Genomic DNA, 27,772 nt, shown 5'->3' on the forward strand with positions numbered 1-27,772 from the left:
AGAAAATTTCTTAGATTTTAATTTGCTTTGAGCTTCTAATATTTCAGTAATGATGAACTTTATTAATCTTTAGTTAATATTTCAGTGTAAGCTTGATGTTAGAAAATGACAGAAGTTACTTGTTTTGTGGCTACCTTTGTTTAGCTATTTAGTATCTGCAGACTTTCAGTATTCAGAAAGAAAAACAGACGTTCCTAGTCATCTTGAAAAATGGTTGAAAACTGTTTAGAGGTTTGCATTTTTTTATTTTTGCAGTATAAGAATAACTGAATAAATTTTAACTGAAATAAATGCTATAAAAGTGTATAGAATAATTGATCAAGTCATTGATATCTGCTTAAATTTGGTTGCTTCAATGGCATCAAGAAATGCGCCAGGAACTCTAAAGGCAGCAAGCTGGGGCCAGGGTTGCATCTCAGGCTCAGAAACTATATAGTGAGTTCTGTTCACCTGAGATACTTGGAAAAGCTGCAGGGAAAAGACATTGCTGCAGTGAGAAGTGAGTTTAAGACATGCAGCGTAAGGTACGTGTGGGACTCGGAGGAGCTTCATTACTCCAACTCCTGAGCAATATTGTTCTTATTGCAGGGACTTAACATGCAAGGAAACTGCTTGTCCTGTTGTTACACATATGCATTGTGGAAATCAGTCCCCATGGGGTGGCCTACTGTGCTACCCCTTATTCAGTCTGCTGTTGTTCCCCATTGTGGAATGAAGTGCTGGCATCACCCCAGTTTCTTCCATAATCCTTGGAAGAGGGGGAGCACAATGCACATACAGAAGAGGAACAGTGGTTTCTACAGCCATCTGCCTTTGGAAATGTATTCTTTGGGAACTCATGGAGACCACCAAAGATTATTCTCCACTGTTCATCTGAGGCAGACTCAAACCCAATTAGAATACAGAAACTGGCTGAAGCACTTGAATGCATCTGCTATGCCCTACATTTCTTCATGTTTGTAATGTTATGGGCAAGAAATTAGATTTAGATTGTGACAGCAAGTCAGGTAGAGCAATTTACATAGAAATATTGTAGTTAGGCACCATAATTCTCTGATAACTTGGATCCCACAAGATGTTTACCAGGTTTTCTTGCTGAAATTCAGGTCTTTCCCTGCTGTTATTATAGTCCTCTCAACATTTGCACAAAACATGCCTTGCATGCTCTAGGAAGAACAGCTACCAGGAAGTGAACTGTGGTTTTTAGCTTTTTTTGAAGCTCTTCATCAGTCTGTGTGTCTGGCTCAGGTAAAGTAAAAGAAACGAGAAGCTATGACCCATGACCTCTTTCACTGCAGAGGTGTAGTAAGGAAGTAGGTGAGAGGGGCTTGATGTGGTGGTGTGGAGGTGACAAGAGTTTTCAGTATGGGTAAAAAAAGGCATATGTGGAGTCAATCTGTTCTAACAATGCTATGGTAATTATGATGCCATCCTTTGGCATATCTTCTTCACAAGTCACAGTGAAAGAGGGAGAGGAGAAGGGAAGGGAAGAATTTGACCCTACGTTATTTTTCTTTGAGCTCAGGGACTACTTTGACTGAAAGCCACTCAGAGTAGAAGAGGAAAGACTATGGCTCTAAATCTGTTCATTTCAGTGGGTTCAAAGTGAGGCCCACAATGTTTACACAGATTAATTGCTTACTAATAATTTTTCCTTCCTTAAGAACATTTCAGGTTCAAACCATGAGGCAAACCTTGTTGGATTAGAGCCATTCAGCCCCTATTTTATCAGTGTCTCTGCATTTACCAAGCTTGGAAATGGCAATCAGTTCAGTAATGCTGTCCAGTTTACAACGATGGAATCAGGTTAGATGTGACTTTTTCTAAGATGCAGTTCTGTTTATATATATTTTCCTTGTATGGCTGAACAACAGCCTTCCTCTTCTCTCCAAAAAAAAGGTAACATAACACTATCTCATTGTCTTCTGCCTGTGTAATACCAATTCACATTCCTATTGTACCGGATAGGCTGAGTTTGAAGTCTGATGTCGGAAGTGTAGAATTAGAAATGTCCTCATCTGAAATGAGAGGCTTATATGGTTACTATAAATCTTTTAATAGCATCACAGATAAAGGGAGGAAAATCAGATAGATATCAGTCTTTGCAGATCAAAGTGATAATTCAGATCCCTGTGAAAATAACTGAAACTTTAGCAGTATCAAAAGCAGCTGGACAAAGATTGGCAAATGAACTGTATTAAACAAATACAAATTTTTAACATTTTTTATAATTTATTTTAGGAAGGGAAGCTAGCCACTAATTAAATATCCTAATTTGTTAGATCTTATTCTTCCTGACAACTGGGGAGCACTACACAATACGGCTGGCTTAATTAATTATGTGCAATTTTGTCTTGTGCCTTCTATATATCTTTTGAAGTTGCAGGTTATTTCAAAATGAAAAAGTGTATCATGTGAAAGTGAATATTCAATATTCCCTAAAAAGAGCCCAGGAGCTCAGTGGGTTTGTAAACTGGCCTTTGTGCAAAAGTGTAGCTCCTTTGTCAGGCCAGAGCAATCCCCAGGCTCACACACTTTATAAGGGCTGTCAGTGCTGGGGGACTAGCATGGGTTTGGAGGCTGTGTCTGAACTCCCAGGTTCCTTTATACTGACAGCAATGGGAGCAGACAAAGGAATTACCAAAAGATCCCATATGGTGACTGCAGTTTTCAAGACCACACTTCCAGTGAGATATTCTTTCCAGGGCTGATAAAACAGGGATTTGGGGAAAAAATATGCAGTTATTATACCCAGCAATTACAACACCATGAGAAATCAGGACCATCACTGAACTGGTTCAGGTTGGCTGTTGGATCCCTGCAGCTGGAGATTGTCCTGCCCAAGAGCCATGGTCATCCATCAGTTGTCTCATTTCATCACTGACATTCCATACTCATGGTACTATCTTCAGAAGTGCTGGAGAGACACTGCCCACAGGAGAATTGTCTAGTCATTTTACAGCTTTTTCTCAGATTTTATGCTCAGCTAGTTGCAGCATTGTTTCCTTTCTGTCCAACCCAGATTTTGGGCAATTGCTGGATCGGTTCCTCACTGAGTTCATCTAAGGATTCTGTCTCTAGTCTTTGTTAAAAGTGCCAGTTAATCTTTCTTCTGCAGATGTGGCTTTTTAAAACAAGATTTTTCTTTGAACTCTGAGAAGAAAATTGATCATTTTAAAGGGATTCGTTTGCCTCTGTGCAGTGATAATGAACGTTTCCCTCTATTTCTGGGGGACAGTCCCAGACAAACAGTCGCTTCACTATTTTATGGATTCCTGGACATGGTTCAATAGAGGAAGTAGGTTGGGACACCCCTCACTATGTATTCATTTTCTCTTAGTTGGTACAGCCAGCAATTTAACCCTTTCTGAGATATTTTTTTTTCTTTAATTCATTGTTCTATTTAATCCATTGTTCACAGATAATTGCTCTATTTTCAGCATGAGTATAATAATTGTTACCTTTTATTAAATTTTTATGAACATTAAACAAAATTTCTCCTGCTGGAACCAGCAAGGAGATGAAGTACAGTAAGGTAATAGCATTGATATGACAGCTCTGAAACCTGCTGAATGATTTCTGTGCAGGTTGTGCCTCTGCTGAAAGGACAGGGAGATATGATAAAGTGCCTAAAAGAAACAAAGCTAACAGATAAATAGGGAACTTCTGCTCTTGATACTGTTGTGGAGTATGTATGTGGGTTTCATACTACTGTGTATGTTTTACTACACTTTGATTAAAAAAACATGGGGAAAATGCGAGCAGATGTGAAATTGGAGCACACAACTAGCAAAAAGCCAGATAGGTGGCCTCTTCAGTCACATTCATAGAGTTGGAAGTGAACCATCTAATGAGGACAAAGGCATATTTTTGTTCTCTCAATGTGTTTCTTTTATCAATTTGTCTGCCACTGAAATGTTTGACCCTCGCTATGAACACTGGATCTGCTTCTCTGACTATATTGTTCTGTGATTACCATTTTAATTGTGTGGAAATGTTAATCTTTGGTGCATGTGTATCTTTTAAGTACCAGATGCTGTCCAGAATGTTCATTGTATCGCAACGAGTTGGCAATCAATCCTAGTACAGTGGGACCCTCCTGCTTCATCCAATGGTGTAATTACTCATTACATTGTAACAGTTGAAGGAAATTCTATGAATTTTTCATCTTATGATACACTGCATACTTTTAGAAACCTGTTTTCCAATATTACTTATCAGTTTAAAATAAAAGCTGCAACATCTGCTGGTGATGGTGAAGAACAGATATGCAATGCCAGTACACTTCCAGAAAAAGGTAACAAATTATTCAAGTTAATTCTTTTGTTTAATTTAAAAGATGACTATGAAACAAGTGGGCCTGAAATACCTGCTTCAATTCAGGCAACTAAATCCTTCTGTTGTTTAAATTTCTTGCTAATAGTGGATCAGGAGAGACAGGGCTTCCTCCTTCTATTTTAGGATACACTTGGTGATGAGAATCAATTGCCATTTAAAAAAGCACAGAGTACCTTTTTCTATGTTGACTTTGGTTTTTTTATTAATTTCTGATCACCTATTATTTTTTGTCTGATAATCTCCACTTTGTTCCTATTGCCCTTAGCATATTTAATACCGTAAATCTGAAAAATTTGGGGGGAGCAAAAGTTTTGGTTTGTTTTTTTTCCACCAGTGGCCAATGCTGTGACTTCACTGATTGTCAATAAAGCTGTTCAGAATTTGTGCAACAGAGAAGAATTTAACTTCTTCAAGCAGACTTTGTCATAACTCTTGATGGATAGGATTTTTTAACAAGAAAGAAAATTGTGAGCTAAATCCAAAGAAGAATATAGGCAGGTTTTTTGGCACTGGAGTAAGAAATTGTCATCCACAGTCTGCCTTCCTTTCTCTCTCCATGCACACTTCACACTTCACCTAATCTTGGCTGTGCTTTCATTTGGCACCTGAAACTCGGAGATCAAATTCTATGCAAAATACAGTGTTGCTTCTGTGTAAATATCTATGTAGTAAATATCTACTAGCTTCTAAACTGGAAGTGGAGAGAAGCTCAACTCCTAGTCCAGGAAGCAAATGCCTGTTTCAGTTCTCTTTCCCAGTTAGGGATGATTTCTAGTTTTGGGATTATTTCTCTTGTTTCTTTCTTCTTCAGCAATAGTTTAATATAGAAATCAAAAATAATGTTCAGAGAGCAGGATCCAGAAAAAGACTTCCCCTTCCTACTGAATTAGAGGAGCAGTTACTGCATTTAGTTCTTTTTTTTGTTTCCTCTTCGGTGACATCAATTCATGCAGTGAAGTTGAGGAGCTCTCTAATTCAGAACAGCTGAATCATTAGGAAGCATGAGAATGGGATGGAGGAGCATGACTGTATCCCCTGATGCTTAGAAACCAAACCTAGCTTTGTAATACTTGAATTACTAAGTTATCAAATAACTTAAAAGATGAGTTGCAGTACTCATTCTCATATATATTTCAACCGAAAGAGTGAGTTTTGCTCAGTTCTGTCAAATAATAGATACAAGAGTCTGTGTCAGCAACAGGATTTAGATTCTGGATGATATGTAGACTAAGGCAGCTCTGCTATGCAGACTTGAATCAGACGTCTAAACTTGGAGGAGATCAGACTTACCCTTAGACTTCCTGTTGGTAGCTTTTTGAGTGGCACGCACCTCTTTAGGTTCAGCCTTTGGATCTCTCCTATTCACAAAGCCTTAGTGCCCCACTCTGAGCTTTGATTTCCATGCTTCTTAAAATTAGACTTGCAGATGTGCATGTCTGAATGAATCTAGACCATGTCTGTATTGTCCACTGAACTACTGCTGCTTTCATTCTAGACAAGCAGAGCAGCCCCTTGATGGTGTAATGCAGACAACATTGTGAAATAGCCAGGGTTGTACTTTGATGACTGCCCCTCCTTGTAATACAGTCCATCCCACTAGAGCCTGGCCACATCCCCTATTTGAACAATAAGGTGGCACATTCATACCTGTTTCTGGTAAAAATGTTCTCTCTAAATTGACTTCGTCATCACCAACAGGTCCCCTACAAATTCTTCTGTTTTCTGATCCCTGCTGGTCCCCTTCTGTCCAGCTCCTTGGTGATTTAAGACTTTTGCCTGGGTCAAACACCTTCTTGTTTGCTCAGAAACTCCTGTCCATCAGCAGGTTCAAAATCCACTTTTGAAGGAAGTGTTGTTTAAATATTAGAGATGAGCATACTCTTATCTTACGGCATTGGCTGGAAATACTGTAGTGAGCTTAACTGCTATGCTGAACATGGATGCATGCGATAGTGCACCTAAGTACACTGCAGTCATAACTCTCCACCCTTTCTTTTAAATCAGGGCTGCTGAACAGCCAACCCTGACTCAGAGCTTGAGCAAGAATGAAACTTGGAATGGGTATGCAGACAGGTGTGCTGATGCCTGATTAAAACTGGTCTTGTTCAAAACACGAAGGTTTTGGAGGTAGTCTTATGGGAGACCTGATACCCTCTGGTACAGAGAAGAGCAGGAGGCTTCCCAGGTACCTCACTTCTTGGAGGATGGGAGAAAGGCTTCTAGTAATGTTAAACAAGCCTGACACCTGGGAAGGTTAATGTTGGGATATCTGAGAAATTTAGGGTTGGCTATTAATTAGTGCTTGAGGAAAGTCTGGAGGAGCTGCAGATGTGGTATTAAGCCTGGACTTGGGAGACAGACTGTTAGTCTGTTGTGGTCTGTGGGTCTGTGTTACACAGAGTTGTACTAGCAGGAGAAAAAACCCAGACTTTTTTTTGCAACATGTGTCTTATCACTGGAAGTTTTCCTAAGTGAAGGACTTATACTACAATATCTGTCTTTTTTGCCACGTACACCACACAGACCCTTTCTTACTGTTTTAGCACTGGTTTACATGTTGATGCTTAGTCATATTTACAACAAAGTAGTTATTATTAGGGCATTTCCTTAACTGTGTGTTTACATGAATTGTTTTGTGGTGACTGGGTACTAGGAATTGGAGATTCATGGATGGGAATGGAAACAGTTTTATAGCTGTTGTCAGCTTCTTATTTATGGTGGTCTAAGATTAGTCACAGAATATGTAGCCAGCACTGAGTCACTGACAATGCATTTATTTCTGACATAAAGTGAAATTGAATTTGGCTCAGTGTCTCACTGCATAGTGTTTGACCTTTACATTCTTAGCAAGATTGTTTGCCTTTTTTTTGAGGTAAATATGTTCATATCTGGGTACAATTAAACATGAATCATGAAGGTTAAATTTATGAGGAGATTAGTAGTGTTTTGTGTCTAATCTAGCTCCATTGTCATGGTAAACCACCCCTGCCAGTATGTTATAAAAACTGTCAGCTTTGTAGTGGTAATATTACTTTGTGATTAAATATATTAAATATATTATAAAGGATATGAAAGATAACATAGCAAATGCAGAATGCATAAATATGTTAGGATTTTATGACTGAATAGCTATCCTTGGATTATTTTCAAGGCAATGCACATATTAAAATTAAATTTCATTAAGGTTGAGTGAGTTTTTAGAAGGGAGAAAGAGCCATGAAATGGTAGGAAACTTCTCCAAAAGGCACACTAAAGCTGTGAAAATTCAGTTAACTCACAGGTCTGGGACAAGTGTTTGTAGTCATCCAGTTAAGAATAAAACCAAAACAATTAAAAAGCCACTTGGGGGTTCAAAGCATGAATAATCACAGGAAAATTGCTCCTGCTTTCAATTTTTTTAATTCATATTTTTCTTGATAAACTTTTTATTATTTTCTGAAAATATTAATCATATTGATTACAGTATTAAGACCTACAGAGTAATTTTTCCTTCCTTACTGCTAGTCCTACTTAATATTATAACTGAACACAGAGTCTTGGGACAGGTTGAGGCCCCCATTGTACTGCGGTGACAGTCTTTATCATTTGTTTTCTGCTAAATAGAGATTTATTCATAACTTACATTTAAAAGAAAAATGCCTATAAATTTGTCCAAGAAACATTTTCTTAATTTAATTTAACAAAACATAACAGGGCCTTAAAGCCTTCTTCATATCCAAGGAAATGCTCTGTTTCCTTCACTATAAATCCTTTTCTTAGGGTGTGTCAGCTCATGGCAGCTCTGAGTTGGAGTTACATGAATTTCCTCAGTAATTTGTGAAGAGAACTCTACAGATGACTGTAATGCACTGGAAGAAATATTTAAGCCCATACCCTAAAGTGGTCCTTAGGGCCCCAAGCGAGATGTGCAGTGCAGTGTGTTGGCCTGATTATGCAGAGGAATCAACCTACTGCAGAGCCACAGCATTGGAAGTGGAAGAGCTTTGGTGTCCCCTGTTACTACTACAGATAAGAGCAGTGTGTTTCAGGTGGTCAATCAGTGCTGCAAGTTCCTGTTTCCAAACACTATTAAAGTAAAAGCATCCAAAAATTGTGAAGTGAATCCTGACTAAGAATCTTTGAAACACTTTTTTCCAAGATGACTAAAACTGAATTTTTTCTAGACTTCAGTTTTCTTTCTGTAATGTAGTAGGTTTTTTAGATTTTCTGATTAGTTGTTGTGTCCAAATGTAAGTTAATGGCTTTGATGTAGATGGTAAACCTTCACTAGACAAATGCAGTGATCACCTGGTTGCTGCCAATGAAATTGTATTGATGTTATTTTTATAAGCAGGTAGATAAAAATAGAAGAATCATATAGTGTAGGATGAAGGAATTTTTTTTGTAAGGACTAGGTCAACTCTGCGTTATTGTATAAGAAATGGTGGTATCATATACAAACAAAGCTGACATTGAAAGCATTTACAGGTCAAATATATTGTTTACTGAAAAGTAGACAGTGGTCCAATTTGTTGGAAAGCTGAGCATTCTTATTTAATTTAAGACTTGAGTACTGACAACTTTTTCCTACTCTTCTAAGCTTAGCTTAAAGGTGTGCATTTCTCCCTAGCTTTGTAGGATTTGACTTTTCAGTGTTTAGATCCCATGGTTAGAGACTGATTTTTCTAATGTGCTAAGGACTAAGAAACACAGTCCAGAGAGGCTTTTTTAAAGACATGTTCTCAACTGTGCAATTTCTTTTAAAGCATGTCCGATGGTATCAGTCCCAAGTCATGGGAAAAAGTCTACAGTTTTTTTACATTTTTATGCTAGTAAAATCATTTGGGACCTATTTTTGATGTCCTTATTCATAGTGAGCAGGACTTTATATCATGATGAGTCCCCCTGAAGTTAGCAGTCTCTACTAGAGTACTGTTTATCATGATCAGGTTTATCAGTTTAACCCAGGGAACTCCTTTGGTAACTAAGCTTTCAGAAATTAATAGAGATAGATACTCAATACAGAATATTACTTTTCAGAAACTCCATTTTCTGAAGTTTTGTTGTGTACCCACTGCTATCTCTTCTACTTTGTTCTTCACTTTCCTCCTATTGATGCTCTTAATACTACCCAACAGACTTCTAGGCTGTCGCTGTTCTTTTAAACCAAACTCCAGCTACAAGCAGCTGTTCTGTAGGCAGACTTTTTTTTATTAACTTCGTTAGGAACTATGCTGTATCATATTACCGTCTTCTGTTCCTGGCCCGTGCAGCTGTAGTCATTGCTTTCCACAGAAGTCTTTACAGAAAGCCGTAACTTCTCTCTTTTTCTCAGTAGATTTTTTTGCTTGTGTTCTTTGCTGCCCTTAGGTTTTCTTTGCATTGTGAATAAGATTTTTTTTCTACCAAGTATTTCTGTTGGTTTAAACCAGTTTCACTGGCCCAGTTCAACTTGATGTGAGTCCTTGCACAGTCCTGGTTCTTTTTCTACCAGGAATTTCCTTTCATTTAGGTTCTCAAATGAAAACTTGATCTGAGAGCAGTCTATCAGCTTTGGAAGGGCTGATTAGCATTGCAGCCAGATGAGCATAGGGAACCGGGGCCAAGATCTGTGAAAGTAACTTCTATTTAGGTGCTTAGCTTCCTGTCAACTTCAGTGGGAGTTCAGGCACGTAAATAGGCTTTAGGAGCTTAAAATCCCATGTGGATCTGGCTTCAGGCACTTTTTATTGGAGTTTGGCCATCATGTGAACAATGGTGGATGAACCTGAAAATACCTCATTCCTCCTCCAGTCCTGAAACTGAATTCACCAGCATTTCACAGCCAGCCTCTCTGCAAGCTCCCTGGCTGGCTTTCAGAAGCTGAATTAAAAACTATTAAATGAAAAATGATGGAGTACATTGCATCAAAAATTTCAGACTTTGAAAAACTCCCTACTCCCAGAGCTAGCTGAATTATAGCAAATGCAATATAATTCAACAGGGAAAGACTGTCAGATATGTGATCACAGAATCACAGAATCATCTAAGTTGGAAAAGACCTTGAAGATCATTTAGTCCAACCATTAACATAACACTGACCGTTCTCAACTACACCATATCCCTAAGTGCTATGTCAACACATGATGATGAGACTTAAGGGGTTCTACCCTTGATTCCTGGGAAATTTAAATACGGGATTAACACTAGAATGCCAGCTAGCTAATCAGAGCACAGTCCTAGACAAATAGTGTTCTACACCACTACAAACACAGCTTTTTTCATGCCCTTTCTTAAAGTGCACCATTTTGGAAGCCAGGAATAATAGTAAAGTTCCTGTTAGGCACATACCAAAGCAGCAGTATATAAAAGCAGATACATGTGTCTTTGTTACAGTTCCAATTTGATCTGAAAAACAATTGAAAAAGATGCAATTTTTGGCTTTAATTGTTTTTAGTGTGAACAGTGATCACTTCATCATCGTTGAGTCATGTTTAGAAAATTTAAACAAGCTGCATGATTACTTTAGGAAGCATGGAATGGTTTGTTCAAATCAGTACCATCTGTGGACAGAAAAAGTTAGGGGAATTTTAGTCATTCCTGAGGAATGGAAATCTGATTCTCCATGCTAGAGTAATTGTAATCCTCTTTGTATCTGTAATCCAATAGCATAGTTGTCTTGAAATTGTCTCACTGAACACAGTCATCAAGTGCAAGAGACACTGTGCCACTGGGTGTCACTGCTCCTCACTGTGGCCCTCAGAGCAAACCTGGTTTGCTCCAGATTCAGATCACATCTCCTTATTTGTTCTAAGAGAGATTACATTTATATTTGATTTGTCTATGTAAGCAATGAGATAAAATGGACTAGATTTTAAACTGACTAACGTTTAAGGCTCTGATTCCATTTTAAAGGTCTGTCTAGGCACTGGCAGAGAAAATATTCATATGTCTTCTGCCAGCTGACCCTTTTGTGGGTTAGAAATACTTTGTTTATATGGGTCTTAGTAAACTGCAAAAGTGACAACATAAACTAGTAATAAAGGCTTTTGTATGAAAGAAGAAGTACTTGTCTAATCTGTCTGTTATCATGGTACCTGCAAATTTATCTTTTAAAATGGTGGTTTTCCTGTAGGGATACTCACCAGGATAATCACAGATACTATCTTCAGCCTTGTGGGGGTAATGTGTATGGACTCCTTCTGTAACCAGTGGGAAAAAGGCCAGATGGAAAGAGAAAACTCATTTTTCTGCCCTCCATTCTTTCCCCCACTCTCAGGATGTTCATCTCTTTCCACTGAATACAAGGAGAGCTCATGGAGGTTGGCTTTATTAGACTTTTGTTGGCTTGTGTGAGAGCCCATGAATCCGAGACACTGTTACTTTTCCTGATATAATTTATAGTTCTGTGAAACTGCCAAGCATCTTTTCCATCTCTACTGCAACATTGCTAGCTCTCAGTTCTTTCTGATGGCATCATCCATGTTGACACTGGGGGAAGAGCGTACTCTCCTTGACAAGGGAAGCCCACCGTGCTGGCTAGAACATGGGCACTGCTCTCTCTGCCTGTGACTAGTGTCTTTAACCTGCCTTGTTTTAGGTGCAGACTGCAGTTGTGTCAGCCATGGCTCTACCAGCTGCACAGTTGTGCAAGTGAAGGTATATATTTCCACCTTCCTCTTGGCACCCAGCAAGCAACCACCTGCTATCTACTATCTACTTTATTCCAAGCCCCTGTTTCAGTATTTGATCCAGTGTTTCAGTTAAATTGGAGTATAGTCCAATAATCAGTTTTCAGCAGATGGAAGTTAATAAAGGTAGACTAAGAGGCATTAGAGCCAGTTGTTTCCATCATCCATGTTGCATACTTTCACACTTTTATTCCAAATCTGCCAATGCTGGCTGTTCCTATAGCAGCAAGAGTTTCTGGAGTTGTGTGCCTGAGAAGGTGAGGTCATATCCCTCTGAGTGAGAAGGAGAAGAAATCAATTTTCTTAAATTATTTTAATTTTTATGTGTTGTAATGTCTTTGGAATTGCTTACTTAATTTTTTAATTCCTGGAATATATAATATTGGGTCTTAAAAATGCATTCATTCAAGTTCAGAGTGAGACTGGGTGGTAACTTTTATTTCACTCATCATAATTGAGTGTGTAGGATACATATTCTTTGCAGTATCTTAACAGACACTAATAGCTTATATTACAACAGAGTAGAGGATTTTTAAAGGAAAAATAGATATATTTTCAATAGTAACCATCGAACATTTTTCTGCCTTTATTTTCCATTAGTTAATGGTCAAACTAAGCCCTTTCTTGTAATTTACACAGTTAGCAAATACAATTTGTAGTGCTATTACAAAAATATTGTAGTGTTTATTTTTTTGAAAGTGGACAAATTGAGTACTACACCTCCAAAACTGTGAGCAAGCAAGAATGTTACTGCCTGCTTTGGTTTTATTTACTACTTCCTCTCCTTCTCTTCATGCTAATAACAATACAACAAAACAACTTTAATTTTGATAGCATGGAGTGTGATGATGAAAGTTGTCTCTAGTGAAGATTTTTTTCTTGGACAGTTTGTTCTTGTTCTGTGTCTGGTGAGTGTGTAGCAGGGTAGGAGCATATGGGGTTATTGCATGCTGCGGTGTTGTGTACGCGTGTGTGAGAGCTGAGCAGAAAGACGGGGAAGCGCCCACAATTCCTGTGCCTGGCTCCTCTCCTGAAGGCTCCACCTGCTTTGGGCTCATTTGAAGGGATTTGTATTTCTCAACCTTTTCATTGTCACAGCTTGGTTTGACTCAGAAATCACATTTCTTGTTAAATAGTAATATTTAGTGGAGAGGCTTCAGCTTTTTATATTATGATGTTTTTTATAAACAAATTGTTACAGATGAAAGCAGAGATCAGATATTCCCACAGGGCTGAAAGAAAATGGAAGGTTTTCTCTTTCTTCCCCAGTAACGTTAGTTCTTTATGTAAGCCTTGAGGCTTCTTCAGTTTCAGTTTGAGGATGTATCATGTGTTTTTCTTTTACCAGCAATACTTCTTCCCCCAAAGACTCTAAAGCACTCTTTAAAGCTAAGTGCACAAAATGATTTCTGAGCTGATTTCTCTGCACAGTTTTTGCCATAGAGAGTATTAGTATTATCTTACAGAGTCTTAGGGATAATATTAGCTTACTGTATGACTATGTGATATAGCACAAAACCATATGTTGCATCCAGTCTGTGAGAGCTGGGAGTACACTGTTGGCTTAATATATAGATCTGGATAAATGTGTGTGTATGTGTATGTATGTACATACATGCACTACTTCTGTCTCCATGCACATGAATATAACCTGTTTATACCCACATATACATACATATATAAATACATGGAAGCAAAGTTTCTTTTTTTTTTTTTGCTTTGTATTGCCATATTATTTAGCTCTTCCTGTTGGCATTCTTTTAATTTGTTGTTTGCTGAACACCTTGTAAAGCACTTATATAAAGGTAGTCACACATATTGCATATATTGATACTTTCCATTCAGAAGGTGAAACAGGACACTTATGAAACCTTGAGGTGTTGCTTGAGGATTTTGTGTGTTACCAAGAGAGAAGGAGACAAATAAGTATTTCAAAGTGAGAGGTGAGGAATCTCAGTTATCAACAGCAGTAGAAGATGCTATGAGTTGGCCAAAAATAACTTCGCTTGATATTCCCTCCCTCAGTTGAGACATAGCCCCAGCAACAGCAATGTCACACCTCTCAAGACTGCCCCTACAGTATTTTAAAGTATTTTTCTTTATTTCTAAAGCTATGGTAAATGTATGCCACCTACATATGTACAGTGTGATTTAGGCCAATGGAATTACTCCTTATTAACCATAGGAAATTGAATCTTGGTCTTTAGACATGCTTATTAAAATATTTTTTCAACATGGATAAAAGGGTTATAGTTGCAATCACTTTTCATTCAAATGAAGATATCTTACAAGTGTTTTAATTTGTAGTTCCTAGTGCTCCCAGGGATATTGTTTTTTCCAATGTACAATCAACAAGTGTGACCCTGAATTGGAGATCACCGAAATCTATCCTTGGCTACTTTCAAAACTACAAGATTACCACACAGCTACAGTCCATCCACTGCAGTGACTGGGAAACTAAGGAATGTATTGAATATGAGATGTATCAATATTTATATGAAAATGTGGTGGATGACCATATAGAAGAGACAGTATATGGACTGAAAAAATACAGATGGTACAGATTTGCAGTTGCTGCCAGTACAAATGTTGGTTATGGCAGTTCTTCACCTTGGATTTCTACACAAACACTTCCTGGCTGTAAGTAAGGATGTTTGACATGTGTCATAATGCTATAACAATGTGATATTCACCTAAATAAGCAAGAACACTTGGTAGACGTTATTTCTTCATAGACCTACAATAGTGGTGAAGTTAATAAGGATTTATTGCAACTCTTCATGTATGAACTATCATGATATCAGTCATGTGGTAGGTATGCATGCTTGACACTGCTTCAGATTTTAATGCCTTTTGTATGCTCTACTATATTTACTGCTTACCCAACAACAATTTCATTCCTCAGCCCTACTCCACGTCTAGAATTGGTAAGTCTGAATTTTGGATATTTTGGGTTGATATGTCATTTTCAATACATCTTCACATGTGGGGTGTGTCAGTGAAAAGCAGTCCTTTTCTTAATTCTGTGACTAAAAGTCTTCACTAACATCATAACAGTTTCCTGAAATTCTGTTGTGTGTTCCTGGCAATAGAATTTAAGCAGTAGTTTCAGAGGAATTAAGATTTCTTTCCAATACCATATCTACCTAAAGCAATTACAAATCAGAATAGCCACATAACACCTACAGGACTGCCATGACACATATTAGAACTCCATGCTTCAGCTGAGGATTTCAGTTCCCAAGTAAGAGAAGAATTGGTTGTCACAGATAAGTCATCACTAGATATTTGAGAGAAAGGGATGTGAAACATAAATTATTTAGGCAGTTGTCATGGGGACCTATGACCCCTTCCAGTCCACAGCCAGACGAGGTCAGAGCACATCTGATATCCAGCCTCTGGCCCATGTAGAACAACTGAGAACGACCATAAGTGTCCTGACTAAATCACAGCTCCTTCACTCCTTTCCCCTTTCAAAGTAATCATAATAGAGATACCAAGGACTTAAACAGCTGTGTACCGAGGACTGTTCAATGGTCCACATACTTATTTTGTTCCACTCATGTTTTCACAATCGTGTGATATGAATTCAGGAGGCTTTTATATAATGCCACTCATAGTATCTGTGCACTCTCTGTACAGTAATACATCCATTTATCCTTAAATGTATCACAATTTTTCTATTAGGTAAAGAAATATTGTCATATTCATTTGCAGATGAGAAATTGCAATAGAAAATGCTAAGCCCCAAAGGGCAAAGAGATTTGGACACTGTGATAGTGAATATCACAACAGCCCATTTTTCACATAAAGCACAGAAGCAGTCCTTTGGACTGAGAACTACTGGAATCAGCTGCAGAGACATTTTCATGTGCACTTACTTTCTTTGTCCAGTGGTTCTTATGGGGATGCTATGCCTGTAAATTAATGTAATATTTTAAATAAAAGTGACAAAAAATATCAGAAAACCATGTAACCCCAGGTAGAGCAGAAGATAGCTAACAGAAGTTGTGCAATTCTTGAGCCAGCAGCTCTGAGGAGATTTCTTAATATTAGATGAATAGATAGATCTCAGCTGCTGACATATACAAATACTTATTTTCAAAAAATTGTTGCTGAGTTTAGGAAAGTTAGGGATTTAAACTGGATGGTGAGGCAGATCATGAAAACACATATAATCACATAAAGTTAGGATGCTCTTTATGATTTCCTCTCTGGACAGTGATAATTTGGTTTAAGTGAGAACTAGTTTCCTATCAATCCCACTGAGGAGACAATGTTGTTCTCAGCAGTATGTCCTCTGTGTGCTCTATTAGCTAGTTTAACAAACAGTGGTGGGGTAGAAGTTTAGAAAGTTCCACCAGTACTTCCAGTCCAAGTGTCTGGGGCTGCTGCCCTATGTCTGTGGTGAGGGAAGTGGGCAGCAACAACTTTCCTGTGAGCTAAATCAGTGACACATCAAGAGATGAGCTGCCTGTGGAACACACTGACATGGAGTCAGAGAAGCATGGGCACTATTCCAGATATCACGGCTATGCTGGTCTTTTTCATGGGGTAATGGCAATCAGCTGAGGAGGAAAAAAAGAAGAAAGTGACATGTCACAGCTGAGTCGCCAGCTGGCAGCTCCAGTGTGCTTCAGCAGTGCTGGGAGCCTCCCTGAGCAGTGACTGATCTTTAGCAAGGACAGGTCTGACCTGACACTTTTGAAAGACTAGTCTTTAGAAATATTGTTTTACAGACTAAAAACTTTAGTTCCCCTCTTTCTTTTGCAAAGGGTACTGCCTGTATCAGGGAAGAGAAATTCAGGATGCACAAAAAATTGACCCAGCACTCCGGGCAGCCTTGCAGAGTGTATCCAGAGAACAGGTGTCGATCCCCTTCTCCTTTCCCTCATGGACAGGGCCAAGCATCTTCTCGATTAGCCTGCTGGTACACAGCCAATATACATGGTCTGTTAGAGCTTAAGGGTGCTTAGCCGCTATGTAAAATAGCCTGAGTACTTAGCCTATAAAATCAATGGGAGTTGTGTTTGCGGATTTGATGGCAGAAGTTAGCCACTGTTTCTGATTTTCAAGAAATGCCTCTGTAAGAGATTGCTTCTGCCAAAGGGAAAGTTACCTTGGTTGTGAAATAATAGTCAAATGATTTTTCTTCAAAAGTAATTGGGTCCTCAGAACTTTGTGCTTCTGTCAAGCCTAAAGAAAATATTACAGTTATTATATTCATATTCAGGAAGTTGCAGCATTTAAGTTGAAAATTGTTAGACTCATTCCCCAGAATATAAAGACATGGAACTTCAACAACATAAAAAATTACATAACAGAAACCCTAAATATTCTTTATAAGTGCTGAGGATTTGACTGTTGTGCTAAAGCAGAAATACCTAATAATTCTGAATATCCAGTGACTAAGGTGAAGCTCTTAGCTATTTATTTCAGTTGTTCATTATGAAAGTAAATTTAAGGCTACAGGAATTCTTTTTAAGATTCTTTAGCTCATTTGCAAGTTTCAAATAAAATGATGGCTGTGTAGTTATAGTGTTACTCTGTGGAAAGTGTTATAGGTTGTTCAGTACAGTCCAGTTCTCATATCACACAGATAAACTATTCAGCCTTCTGTCTTGCAGATTATCCTCACAGGAATTGTCCTACTGTCTCATAAAGTAGTTTGATGGAACTGTTATTACTTAGCTGATGGATTACCCAAGAGCCAAATCTACATTGCAAGATGAAATATTTTCAACATAACCTAGATTTCTATAGTTACTAGTACAGAAGATCAGTGTTGTGTCACAATAAGGAAAAGGGCAAGGGATGTTTTCCATACATAGGGAAACTTTGTTCCCTCACACCTGCACTTACCCCGAGTTTCACTTTTACATATATAAGATTGGCCAAACTTGTGCTTTCTAAGAGAAAAACCATTTTGGAGGGTCAGTGTTAGGTGGAAAATGAACGGCAGTGAGATCATTGACCTCATTTTGGATCTCGTGCAGTTACACAATGCAATGCTTTTTGGTAAACTGCCAAGTCTCCTAATGCCAGGATATACTGGACACAAAGGAAAATCCCAGATGTTCAAATGTCCCATGAAGGCTAGGACATAGATGCATGGGGCAGAGGGTTATGCTTTTCTTTTCAGCACCTTCTTTCACAATCCTTGCTGATACCCAGTTGCTTGGTATACTTAAAGAAATGTTTCTGTGTGGTGAAAAGCAGTGAGATTTCATCTCTTGTTGTATGCCCCTTCTTCTGGCAGGTTTTTTCTGAGAGAACTTGTTTTACTTTGTTAAATAGTAAATATGAGATATAAATATAAGATATAAATGTTTAAATATAGGGTAAAAGTAACCTAGGTAATTATAAAATGAAATAACTGAACCTCACACAATTTTTGTTGGGAAAAAGAATAAAAGAGTTGGTCTTAACCAAACTGGCAAGCATGAATTTCTGTTAGAAGACTGGAGTATTCAGTCTTATTTTTGAGGATTATGCAAAATAATGGGCTATCCAGACTTACCTTCAAGCTAACACACTTAACTGCTGCCTTAGCATCAGGACACAGATGGATGGGAAAGATGACCCTGACCTCCATAAGACCCACATTCCTGTGCAAGGATAGAAGCATGATAATCAGGAAATGATGGTTATTAGTTACAGAAAATGCATTATTGTGAAAACCAGGAGAAAAGTGCTTATGAGAGGAAGTGATTGGATTATGGGGGAATGAGAGAATAAGACTAGGTCATTTCTACTGAGTAAATTGCTGTGATTTATAAGGGAAAGGGTATAGTGATATCATGGCCTCATATTGACTAGATTCATTTCACAAACAAACCTAAATCAGAACGTGGCAGTAACCCACTGAAGCAAACACAGTTTTTAGAAAAAATTTTTTTATAAGACATGAAACACATAGACACATTTCACTTTCTAGTTTTGTTTCTAATTACACAGGTTATTTCAGAAAATATTTCTAAATTTCAGTATCATTCAGTTAATGTCTGATATTGTACTTTTCATGATGAAAATAAACCAGGTATTAATGCTTAGATGTAGTTTAGATAAGTATCTTAAATGCAGCATACTCAATTAGAATTTTCTTGCAAAGGTCTAAAAATGTATCAAATATAAACTGCATGTGGAAATTATCCATATAAATAACTTCATGTTGGATAACTGGTAGATTAGATTATGCTTTAAAATTATTTCACATCATCTTTGTCTAATGAAGAAATGTAAAGTGGCTTTTAAAAAACAAATATTGAGAGATTAAATGCTCCATTAATGCTATAAAAAAAGTAATGGAAAATTGTCTTTGGAAATGGTTGGTTTGGAAACTAAGGCTCAAGAAGCTATATATGTCATTTTGTACTGTTTTTTAGAAATTTCAGCTGGTGATAAAGGTAATACTACTGCCATTGTTACTGAAAGCATTATTTACACTAAAAGACACTGTTTGAACAACAAGTCTGACACACAGTACCTGTACAATAAACTTAATTTGTGCTAATTTTAGTTTTTAGGGACCATGCTTGCCCTTGTATTTTGTTTTATCTATTCCAGCTCCCCACTCGACAGCCAGCCTTCTCTGAGCTGTCTCCTCTTTCACCACCCCCCATGTGCTTTCATAGTTCATTCAGTAACACTTTTCATTCAGTTGTTCCATGCTATTCAGTTTTTTGGGGGACCGCTTCCAATGGCCGAATTTGATCCTGCCTACAAAGTCTAGTATATTCCTGCTAATCCCAGCACAGCAATCTACCTCTTCTACCCAACATACTAAACTTTTCATAGCACCCTATCAACTCCCAAATCTTCCTGTTTTATTCTGCAACCATGGTGCAAAATTTTCACCTCATAGTGCAAAATTCTATTATTTCTCCTCATTAATCTTTCACACATAATTTCATCAGCTGCATACCTCCTTCCATGCTATTTTTCCTTTTCCTAACCTATTTTCTACCTAAAAAACTAAGTAGCCTTGGATACACTTCAGTTTTCCTCAGTAAGCTCTCTTACCTAATGATTGATGGTGAAAAAATACATATTCATGCACTAATCGTGTTTGAGAAAAGAGACTGCATCTTCTGATTAGGATAGATATGATAACTTTTATAGGTTTTTTTATGACAGACTGTTCACTGATATGTGTAATCATAGCTGTATTTTTTTGTGGTAGATTAAAAAAAAGGCATCATGAAGCCAGGTTCTGGAAATATGTACGAATCTGTTGTGGCTTCTATAACAGGGTGTTCACTGATATGTATCACAGTTGTCTTTTTTTTGTAGTAGAACCCCCAAAAAAGGCACCATGGAGCCAAGTTCTGGCATTATCTACAAATCTGCTGTCACTTTTTCACTTATTCCAAATTTTATTTTCCTGAAATTTACCACAGTTGTTATGAAAAAGCAATACCACTTACTGAGAAATGCTGTGTTGTTGTTATGATTTCATTACTTTCTTATTCATTAATAAGAAATAACTAAGTCAATTCACATATCACCTTGACAAAAGGAAATTTTAGGAAAATCCCATTTTTTAATGTGAACATTATTGCCTGCTTACAATTCTTATCACTTTTTTGTGTGTTTTCCAGAGTTTCTCAACATGTTAAGAATAAGTTGAAATGAAACCTAAAAAATATTTTTTTTCTGTATAAAATTATTTGTACTAATACTTTCCAACATTGCTGGAAATTTTTTCTAGCATTCAGAAGACCTTGTGTTTTCACAGTTTCTTATTCTATGAATAATTAATTTGACATAAACAAATACATTATGCTATTCTATTTGTCTAAATAGTTGTATATATTTTGCTTGTGTCATGTATAAAATATATCAATAACTTGTACTTAAAAACCCCTATAATTTCAGTTTAAGATCAAGTTGTAGGCAGTTCATACTCTAGAAAAGTTGTAGTAATTGCAATGAAAAATGTGTTTCTAAATCACACAGTATGCCTTATATATGAGAAAGAAAAAAAGTTATAATTATTTAGGCAGTATATAATGTTAAATGTGTGAAAAATTTTATTTTCAAATTGAAAAATAATCTGTACTGACCACTAAAATTACTAGGTTATTTTTTGTGAACTTCTCCGGCCATGATTCTCATACATATTTTTTTTCTGCAGCTCCAGACGGTCCTCCAGAAAATGTGACTGTTTTAGCTACATCTCCTCACAGTATTAATATCAGCTGGAGTGAACCTGTCATCATTACTGGACCAACATGCTACCTCATAGACATTACCTCAGTAAGGCAACTCTGTTTTATTGTTGGCAATTATACAGATGTTTGGTGCTAAAAATACCACAGCAGATATTCTTATAGAAATTACAGAACAGACATAAACCGGACTGACAAACAAAATATTGAAAAACAATATGACTGTGTCGATTTCCACATAAACTCCACATAAGAATTAGTTGTACATTTATAAATTTCCTAATGGGAGATAAATTAATTACTTGGTATTAAAAAATGTGTGCTAATAAGAGGTCTTGGAGGAAAAAAAAGTGTGTCTATGAATGTATACTGGACAACAGTAGCTGAGCTTTGTGGAGGTGTACCTCTTTCTAACAATAATGATGCTATTTACCAGTAAAAATAATAATGACTTTTTTTTTTCTTCAAAGATAGGAAAGGTTAATTGTCATGATTTTACAAACTAGAGTGGAGAACCTAGCAAAGTTACACTGCATCAGAGGGCAAACTTTAAAGTCAAACTAGATTTCCCATTTTCTACTTGGTGTTCTGTCCATCAGATTAGCTGTATTTTGGTAGCACAGCAATAACACTTCTTTCTCCTTGATCTTTATAAGCAAAAAAAAAGGCTGACATAAGAGAAAAGCTCTAGTGGCCTTTCTCTTTTCATCCTCTACTACCCTTACAATACTTCTTAAAACAACCATTAATAAACCTTATTTCCTGCCCTGTGGCAAGATACAAAACTTTCTAAATCTGAGCACATGAGAAGTTTTAAGTAGGATATAGGCTCCCTGTTCTTCCAGAAATTATAAACAGGGCTATCAGTGAAAATGGAAAGCAGTTTACCAGACATAACCCAGTAAAACATGCTGTGTGCAGCTTCAGATATCTTGAAACCGGTCTGTTAGGCAATAGGAAAAAAAACTGAAGGCTACTTCAAACTATTTAAAGGCTTTAAATAGAAAGTTCTTTCAGTTTTCTGAGAAGCGAGTAAGACTACAATGTGTATATTTTCAGTGTTTCTGAATTGGCCATAAGATTACAAATATATACAAATATTAATGCTGAGATTTTTGTGCAATCAAAATTTCTAAGATCAGTAAAAAATACCAAATATTTTTAAGCTCCTCAGTAAAGTTACAAGAGAGAGTAATGTATAGTCCTGCTGTTTTCTCTTCCTCTAACTTCATTGTACAATATGTAGAGTGCAATCTGTTCAGTTCTGAACACACTTACCACAGCAGTAGTATGACAGGATGAAGGATGTACAATAACAAGGGGAATACTAACAGGGAAGGAATAGTTCCTTGGCCCAGTGGGTAGATCACTAGAAACTACATAACAAATTCTATTTCTTCTTTACTAAAGTTTTAGAAGACTTTTTCCTCATGACAAGTTCCTGTCACTTTGGGCTAAACAGCATTATAGTGCACCAACAGAAAAAAAATATTTTCATGCTTTTGATAAAACTTCCAAATTCTGTTTTCAGAGCTGGATTTTTTTAGTGTGTGATATTTAATCAATTTGTATTTAAACAATTTCTCCCCTATCTGATAATTTCTGAATTATAGAATGTCATCTGATTCTACACTATAAAAATAAGTACCTTATCAATATAAGTAATAGAAAAATTCCTAAAGTAAGATGAACTATGCAATGTTTCCTGTGAGCCTGCCAGCATTTGGAAGAAACTTAAAAACCTGTTTTAAATGTTCAGTTTGGAGGGCTTTGGTTTTGTTTTCACAAAGTGGTGTTTTTTTACAAATACATTCCAGATACCTAGCGTTATATTTAGGGATTCCTTGTAATCAGATGTTGTCTGTCTAATGATCAGTAACTACAGGTGTCAGTTCTGCAGATAATAATCTTAGCGGACAAATCTATTCCTTCTTAAAGGCCAATAAAGCTGTCACAATCTTTTTCAGTGAAAATTTGAGTATATATTTTATTGTCCCAGTGGGAAAATTTTTATGAAGTCTCCAAATTCCACAAACTTCCTGTATGTGTAACTTTACTCATTTTAATTCTCAACTGAGTATTTAAAGGATTTATAAAAATAGTCTCACAGAAACAGAAAAATTTCAGATTTCTACTCTGTGATGTTTTTATTCTTAAAAGGTAGTAATTAGTATTCATTAGTGAATGTATTAGGGTTCTGTTTAAATTGCTAGGATGTTCCTTGAAGTTTTATAGATCAGAAAAACTAAAAAGTACTTCCTCATTATTATTCCTCCAAGTCATATTTTAGTTTGCCTTGCTGCCTCTTATAATTAGAAGTAGTCCTGCTGCCTACTGTAATTAGAAATAGTCCTGAATAAAATATTGCTGAAAATGATGAAGAAAGATGGAACCGATCCATTAAACTTCAGGAAGAATAGAAATTCATTTAATGATGTGGTGCTATGATTGTCTTTTGGCTCTTATATAAATATTTATATGCAAGATTTTTGATAGTCATATAGGAAAAAGTGTTTCAGCTCTTGATGGCCATCCCAGGAAATGAATGTCTGTTTAGTCCATCAGAAAGTTTAGTTCAGGTTAATTCTCAGTGGGGATAGATGCATATCTGTCAAATAAAAGGTATGCTTGAACTATTCTAATGTTTTAGCAGCTGCATTTAATACAGATTTCATCCAGTGGGAAAACTACTGTACAGCTACCTAATCCTCTTTTCAAATTACACACTGAAGAAACAATAATGAAAACATCATTAACTGAAGTAGTGGGAATAGACATAAAAAGAATTTTGTAAATGATACCTGATCAAAGACTAGAAAAGCTTACATTTTTATTTTTTTCTCCATTTTTAAGCTAACATTAGAAGTGATTAATAGAATATAAAGCCTGACACTGTAGATTTTTCTACAGAACTACAGATTATTTGAGATGTAGGGATGATAGGGATCCCAAGACGTAATCTAATCCATATCCTGCTCTAACACAGAAACAAGTGTACCTAAAGTCTTCCTTTATTATCTTTTTCTTAAAAATGTCCAGTGCTGAAAATTGGTCAGCAGCCCTCAATAGATTGTTCTATCTTTTAACTAAACTTATAGTCATAGTTTTAGTTACATATCTAGGTATATCATTGCAGTTTTTGTAATTTTTAATTCTAATCCTTTTTTTTGTTGCAAATAAAATTTCTATTTGTGTTTTCATGAATGCTAGAAACAATAGATTATCCTCAATTTAGTAATGTCTTTTTTTATATTTTGAAGTTATTGCTATGTCTTCCACCATCCTCCCTTTTCTAGATTGAACCCAAATTATTTCTGCTTTCCAGCTTTTCTAGTGAGAGAATTACTCCCTCCCCACTGTCTTATAAGTAGTGCTTCTATTAATACATCCCAAGAGGAACTGCACTTTCTGCAGTCATACCAACATTATATATTGCTGCCCAACTTTCTTTTTGTTTTTGTCTTCCAAACACTTTTCTGCTATATAGCTGCTCATCTTCTGGGTCTTTGCCTAGTCTGATTCCTATTTCAGGTCACTACAGCTCCCCTGACCCGGTGTCTACCAATTGGTTCATGTTTGCTTGGTGGAAAACAGCACCAAGCAAACAGCCCATTTCCTTAATCCCATACTGTGTGAAGTGATAAAGAGGCAACACATGAGTGAGATGGGAGCGTACTCCCCCGTGCAGCTTTCTAGCCTGGGTAGCTAGGGAATTCTTGTGAACCCTTCTATGTAAATGGTTAGAAAAGTAGAAAGATAAAAATTAAATAAGGTGTTCAACTAATAATGTCCTGCTTTTAGCTGTTTCAAGTCTTGTAACTGTTTTTTTATTATTATTATTTTACAGGTAGATAATGACAATTATAAAGCTCAGTTTCTGAAGACAAATGATGAGGGTAAAGTCTTAGAAATCTCTGATTTAAAAGCATTTACAAGGTACTCTGTAGTAATCATTGCCTTTACGGGGGATGTTAATGCTGCACTCCTTGAAGGCAAGGCTAGTTCTCCAGTAATTGTCTCCACTTTTGAAGCAGGTTTGTATTTTTCTCTACTTTATATGGATCAAACTTTGCAGTTTTTCTTTCATCTGACATATAAATAAGAGTTTTGAACACATGGTGCAGTTTTAATGCAGATTTGTTCTCACCATATTTTGTCTTTAGTATTTCAATAGGTGGCAGTCAATGAAAAAAAGTGATGGTGTTAATAAATACTAAGATTTACCTTTAGTAATGCAGAGATCTTAACTTGCTTCCTGTAAAATATGGATGTGTGGAACACAGCCATCTGGGTTACTTCTGTATCAATGAAGAGAGGTCCTATCTATATTAGCATGTATATATAAGATACCTGGCTTAGGAAGGATGACTTTGCCCTGTGGAGGTGCCTGTTTCCCTTAAGAGACTATTCAACACTCTGTACAACATCCTTGGTCTTGATGCAAAATTTGAACATATAAAAATTAAGTGAAGTGAATCCTACCATTTATAAATGGTACATGTACTGACTTGAGGACATGATCTGTATATTATCCTGTTGAAGGAGGTTGCTAGTGAAGGCCCACAGGGATCTGTGCTTGAGTCAGCTGTTTGTCCTGGTTTAACCAGGATAGGGTTAAGTTTCCCCAGCAGTGGGGGGGGAGCTCTAGCCGGGTTATTCAGATACCATGCGGACGTCACATCCTGGCAGGTCACATTTTCCTGGCGGGGAGCGCGGTGCACTCGTGGTTTTGTACATCGTGCTTCAAACTGCTGTATTTGGTAGCTATTTTGCTCTGTTCACTGCTATCACTATTACTGTTATTGTTATTGTTGTTGTTGGTTGTGTTGCTATTGCACTGTTGTATTAAACCTTTCCTTATTTCAGTCTTGGGGCTTTGTATTTCACTCCCTTTGTGGGGGAGGGACAGCGGCCGCGTGGTCTCAGACCCCGGCAGGGGCTAAACCATCACACTGTTCCACAGATTCAAAACTATCTGGAGAATGAAGTAGATACTATGGGGACAAAAGTTGCTGGTGCTATTAAGTTACTCAGACAAATAATACTGAGAGATGAGAGTGAGGAACTGTGTAAGGACCTCATGACACCGAGAGGCTACGTTACAGAAAAGTAGATAGCATTTGCTTTGGAAAATATAAAGAGATGTACATGGAGAAGATATAGTCCTAGCTTCACATACATAGTTCCTGGTTATGCCATGTCTACTATCTTTGCTGGTTTTGAATTGTTCACTAAAGATATTTAAACAAACAAACAAACAAAACAACAAAAAATATCTTCTGAAAAGATATTGAAGTTTTGTTTCATTCAAACTAATTATCAACTGTGTATAAACTACAATTACCTTACCTCTAGTGAGGTTAGCTGCAGGTCAGCTTTTTTAGCTACGTACTCAGGTTAATTTCAGATTTAGACATACTACACAGTGGTTGTATTTATCATTTATCTTTCCTTTGATGTATGAAAATCCAGTGTCCCTAATGGTATGATATGAGTGTGTGTGTGTGTGTGTGTGTGTGTATATCTCTCTAATGCCTTTAATACGTTAAATTCTAAGGATTCCATGACCTGTTTATGTTCCTGGAGGCTGATGTGGTCTTTTACTGTGGAAAAATGAATGAAAATGAAATTAGGTGGTAGCTGGGTCTGTCCTATGTGTTTTGGTAGCCCTTTTTCTTACCTACAAATGTGATATGTTAGGAGGTGCAGTAACCTTAGAGAGGAAAAGTTATTTTTTCCATCTCAGCTTGTCTCATGTGGTTTATTCAGTCTAGCACATGGCTGAGTTAGGACCAGTTTACACAGACTTACTCCAGAGAGGCCTAAGTAATAATTTTTTGACTAGTGTAAAAAACCTGGAAGGTATGACAGCTGCATCTAAATCCTTGCCTGAGGGAATGTGTTTACCTTCAGTTGCTTGATTTCACTATTTAGAGGTCACGCTACGTACTTGTCCGCTCAGGTAGAGGAATAAATATTTAGCTGCCTGGAAAGAATGTTACAGCCTTTTCTTTCAGACAGGGACATTGGCGAAATGATTTATACCTTTGCTGTCTTGAGAATAAGCTACTGGAATAAGCGTTTGACAAAAAACTGTCTTTGGGAAAAAAGCATGTTGCGTTTGTGTCTGGGCATTGGCTAGTGGAAAGTTTTTTCCTAAAGAGTTAGCTGTGATAATCAGAGACTCTTAGGAGCATGGTGGCTTGTTCATATGTTGGGAGGGAGCTTGCTGTTGACAGAGGGATTTCAGAAAGGGATATTCAAGACTAACACTTGCTTCTTGCTTGTCAACCCATGCAAGGATTTGTTTACTCCGGATGTATTTCAAGGTATAATGACGCCTTCAGGCTTTCTGAGTAGAAAATCAAAAGAAACTTTTCTGAGTGGAGACTACTGAGGGTTATCTATTAATTATTTTTAATATTTGTAGCATTAAATGCTATCATTAAGAATAGGTTTTCACTAAATAATTAACTTATTGTCTTTATTAATATTTACATATGCAATAAGTGTTTGAAATGTTTTTAATAAAACCAGAAAATACCAATGAAATAATACTGATATGAAAAAATAGAATTTGTCATTTTTCAGGTTTTACAGTAGTAAACTGATTAA

General features: G+C 36.9%; 1 protein-coding gene across 4 annotated transcripts in view; it reads left to right on the plus strand.

The window, feature by feature from the left end:
- The window catches only part of PTPRQ (protein tyrosine phosphatase receptor type Q), a 146,964-nt gene that overhangs the window by 77,535 nt on the left and 41,657 nt on the right, over positions 1-27,772 (plus strand). For all 4 annotated transcript variants that reach the window (XM_074870661.1, XM_074870663.1, XM_074870665.1 and 1 more), the window contains exons 41-45: positions 1,665-1,806; positions 4,028-4,297; positions 14,295-14,627; positions 21,124-21,245; positions 25,005-25,191. In XM_074870661.1, the coding sequence (XP_074726762.1) occupies positions 1,665-1,806; positions 4,028-4,297; positions 14,295-14,627; positions 21,124-21,245; positions 25,005-25,191 (1,054 nt within the window). The remainder of the gene's footprint in view (positions 1-1,664; positions 1,807-4,027; positions 4,298-14,294; positions 14,628-21,123; positions 21,246-25,004; positions 25,192-27,772) is intronic.

The sequence above is a fragment of the Strix uralensis genome, chromosome 5 (assembly GCF_047716275.1).
Source record: "Strix uralensis isolate ZFMK-TIS-50842 chromosome 5, bStrUra1, whole genome shotgun sequence".
NCBI lineage: Eukaryota > Metazoa > Chordata > Aves > Strigiformes > Strigidae > Strix > Strix uralensis.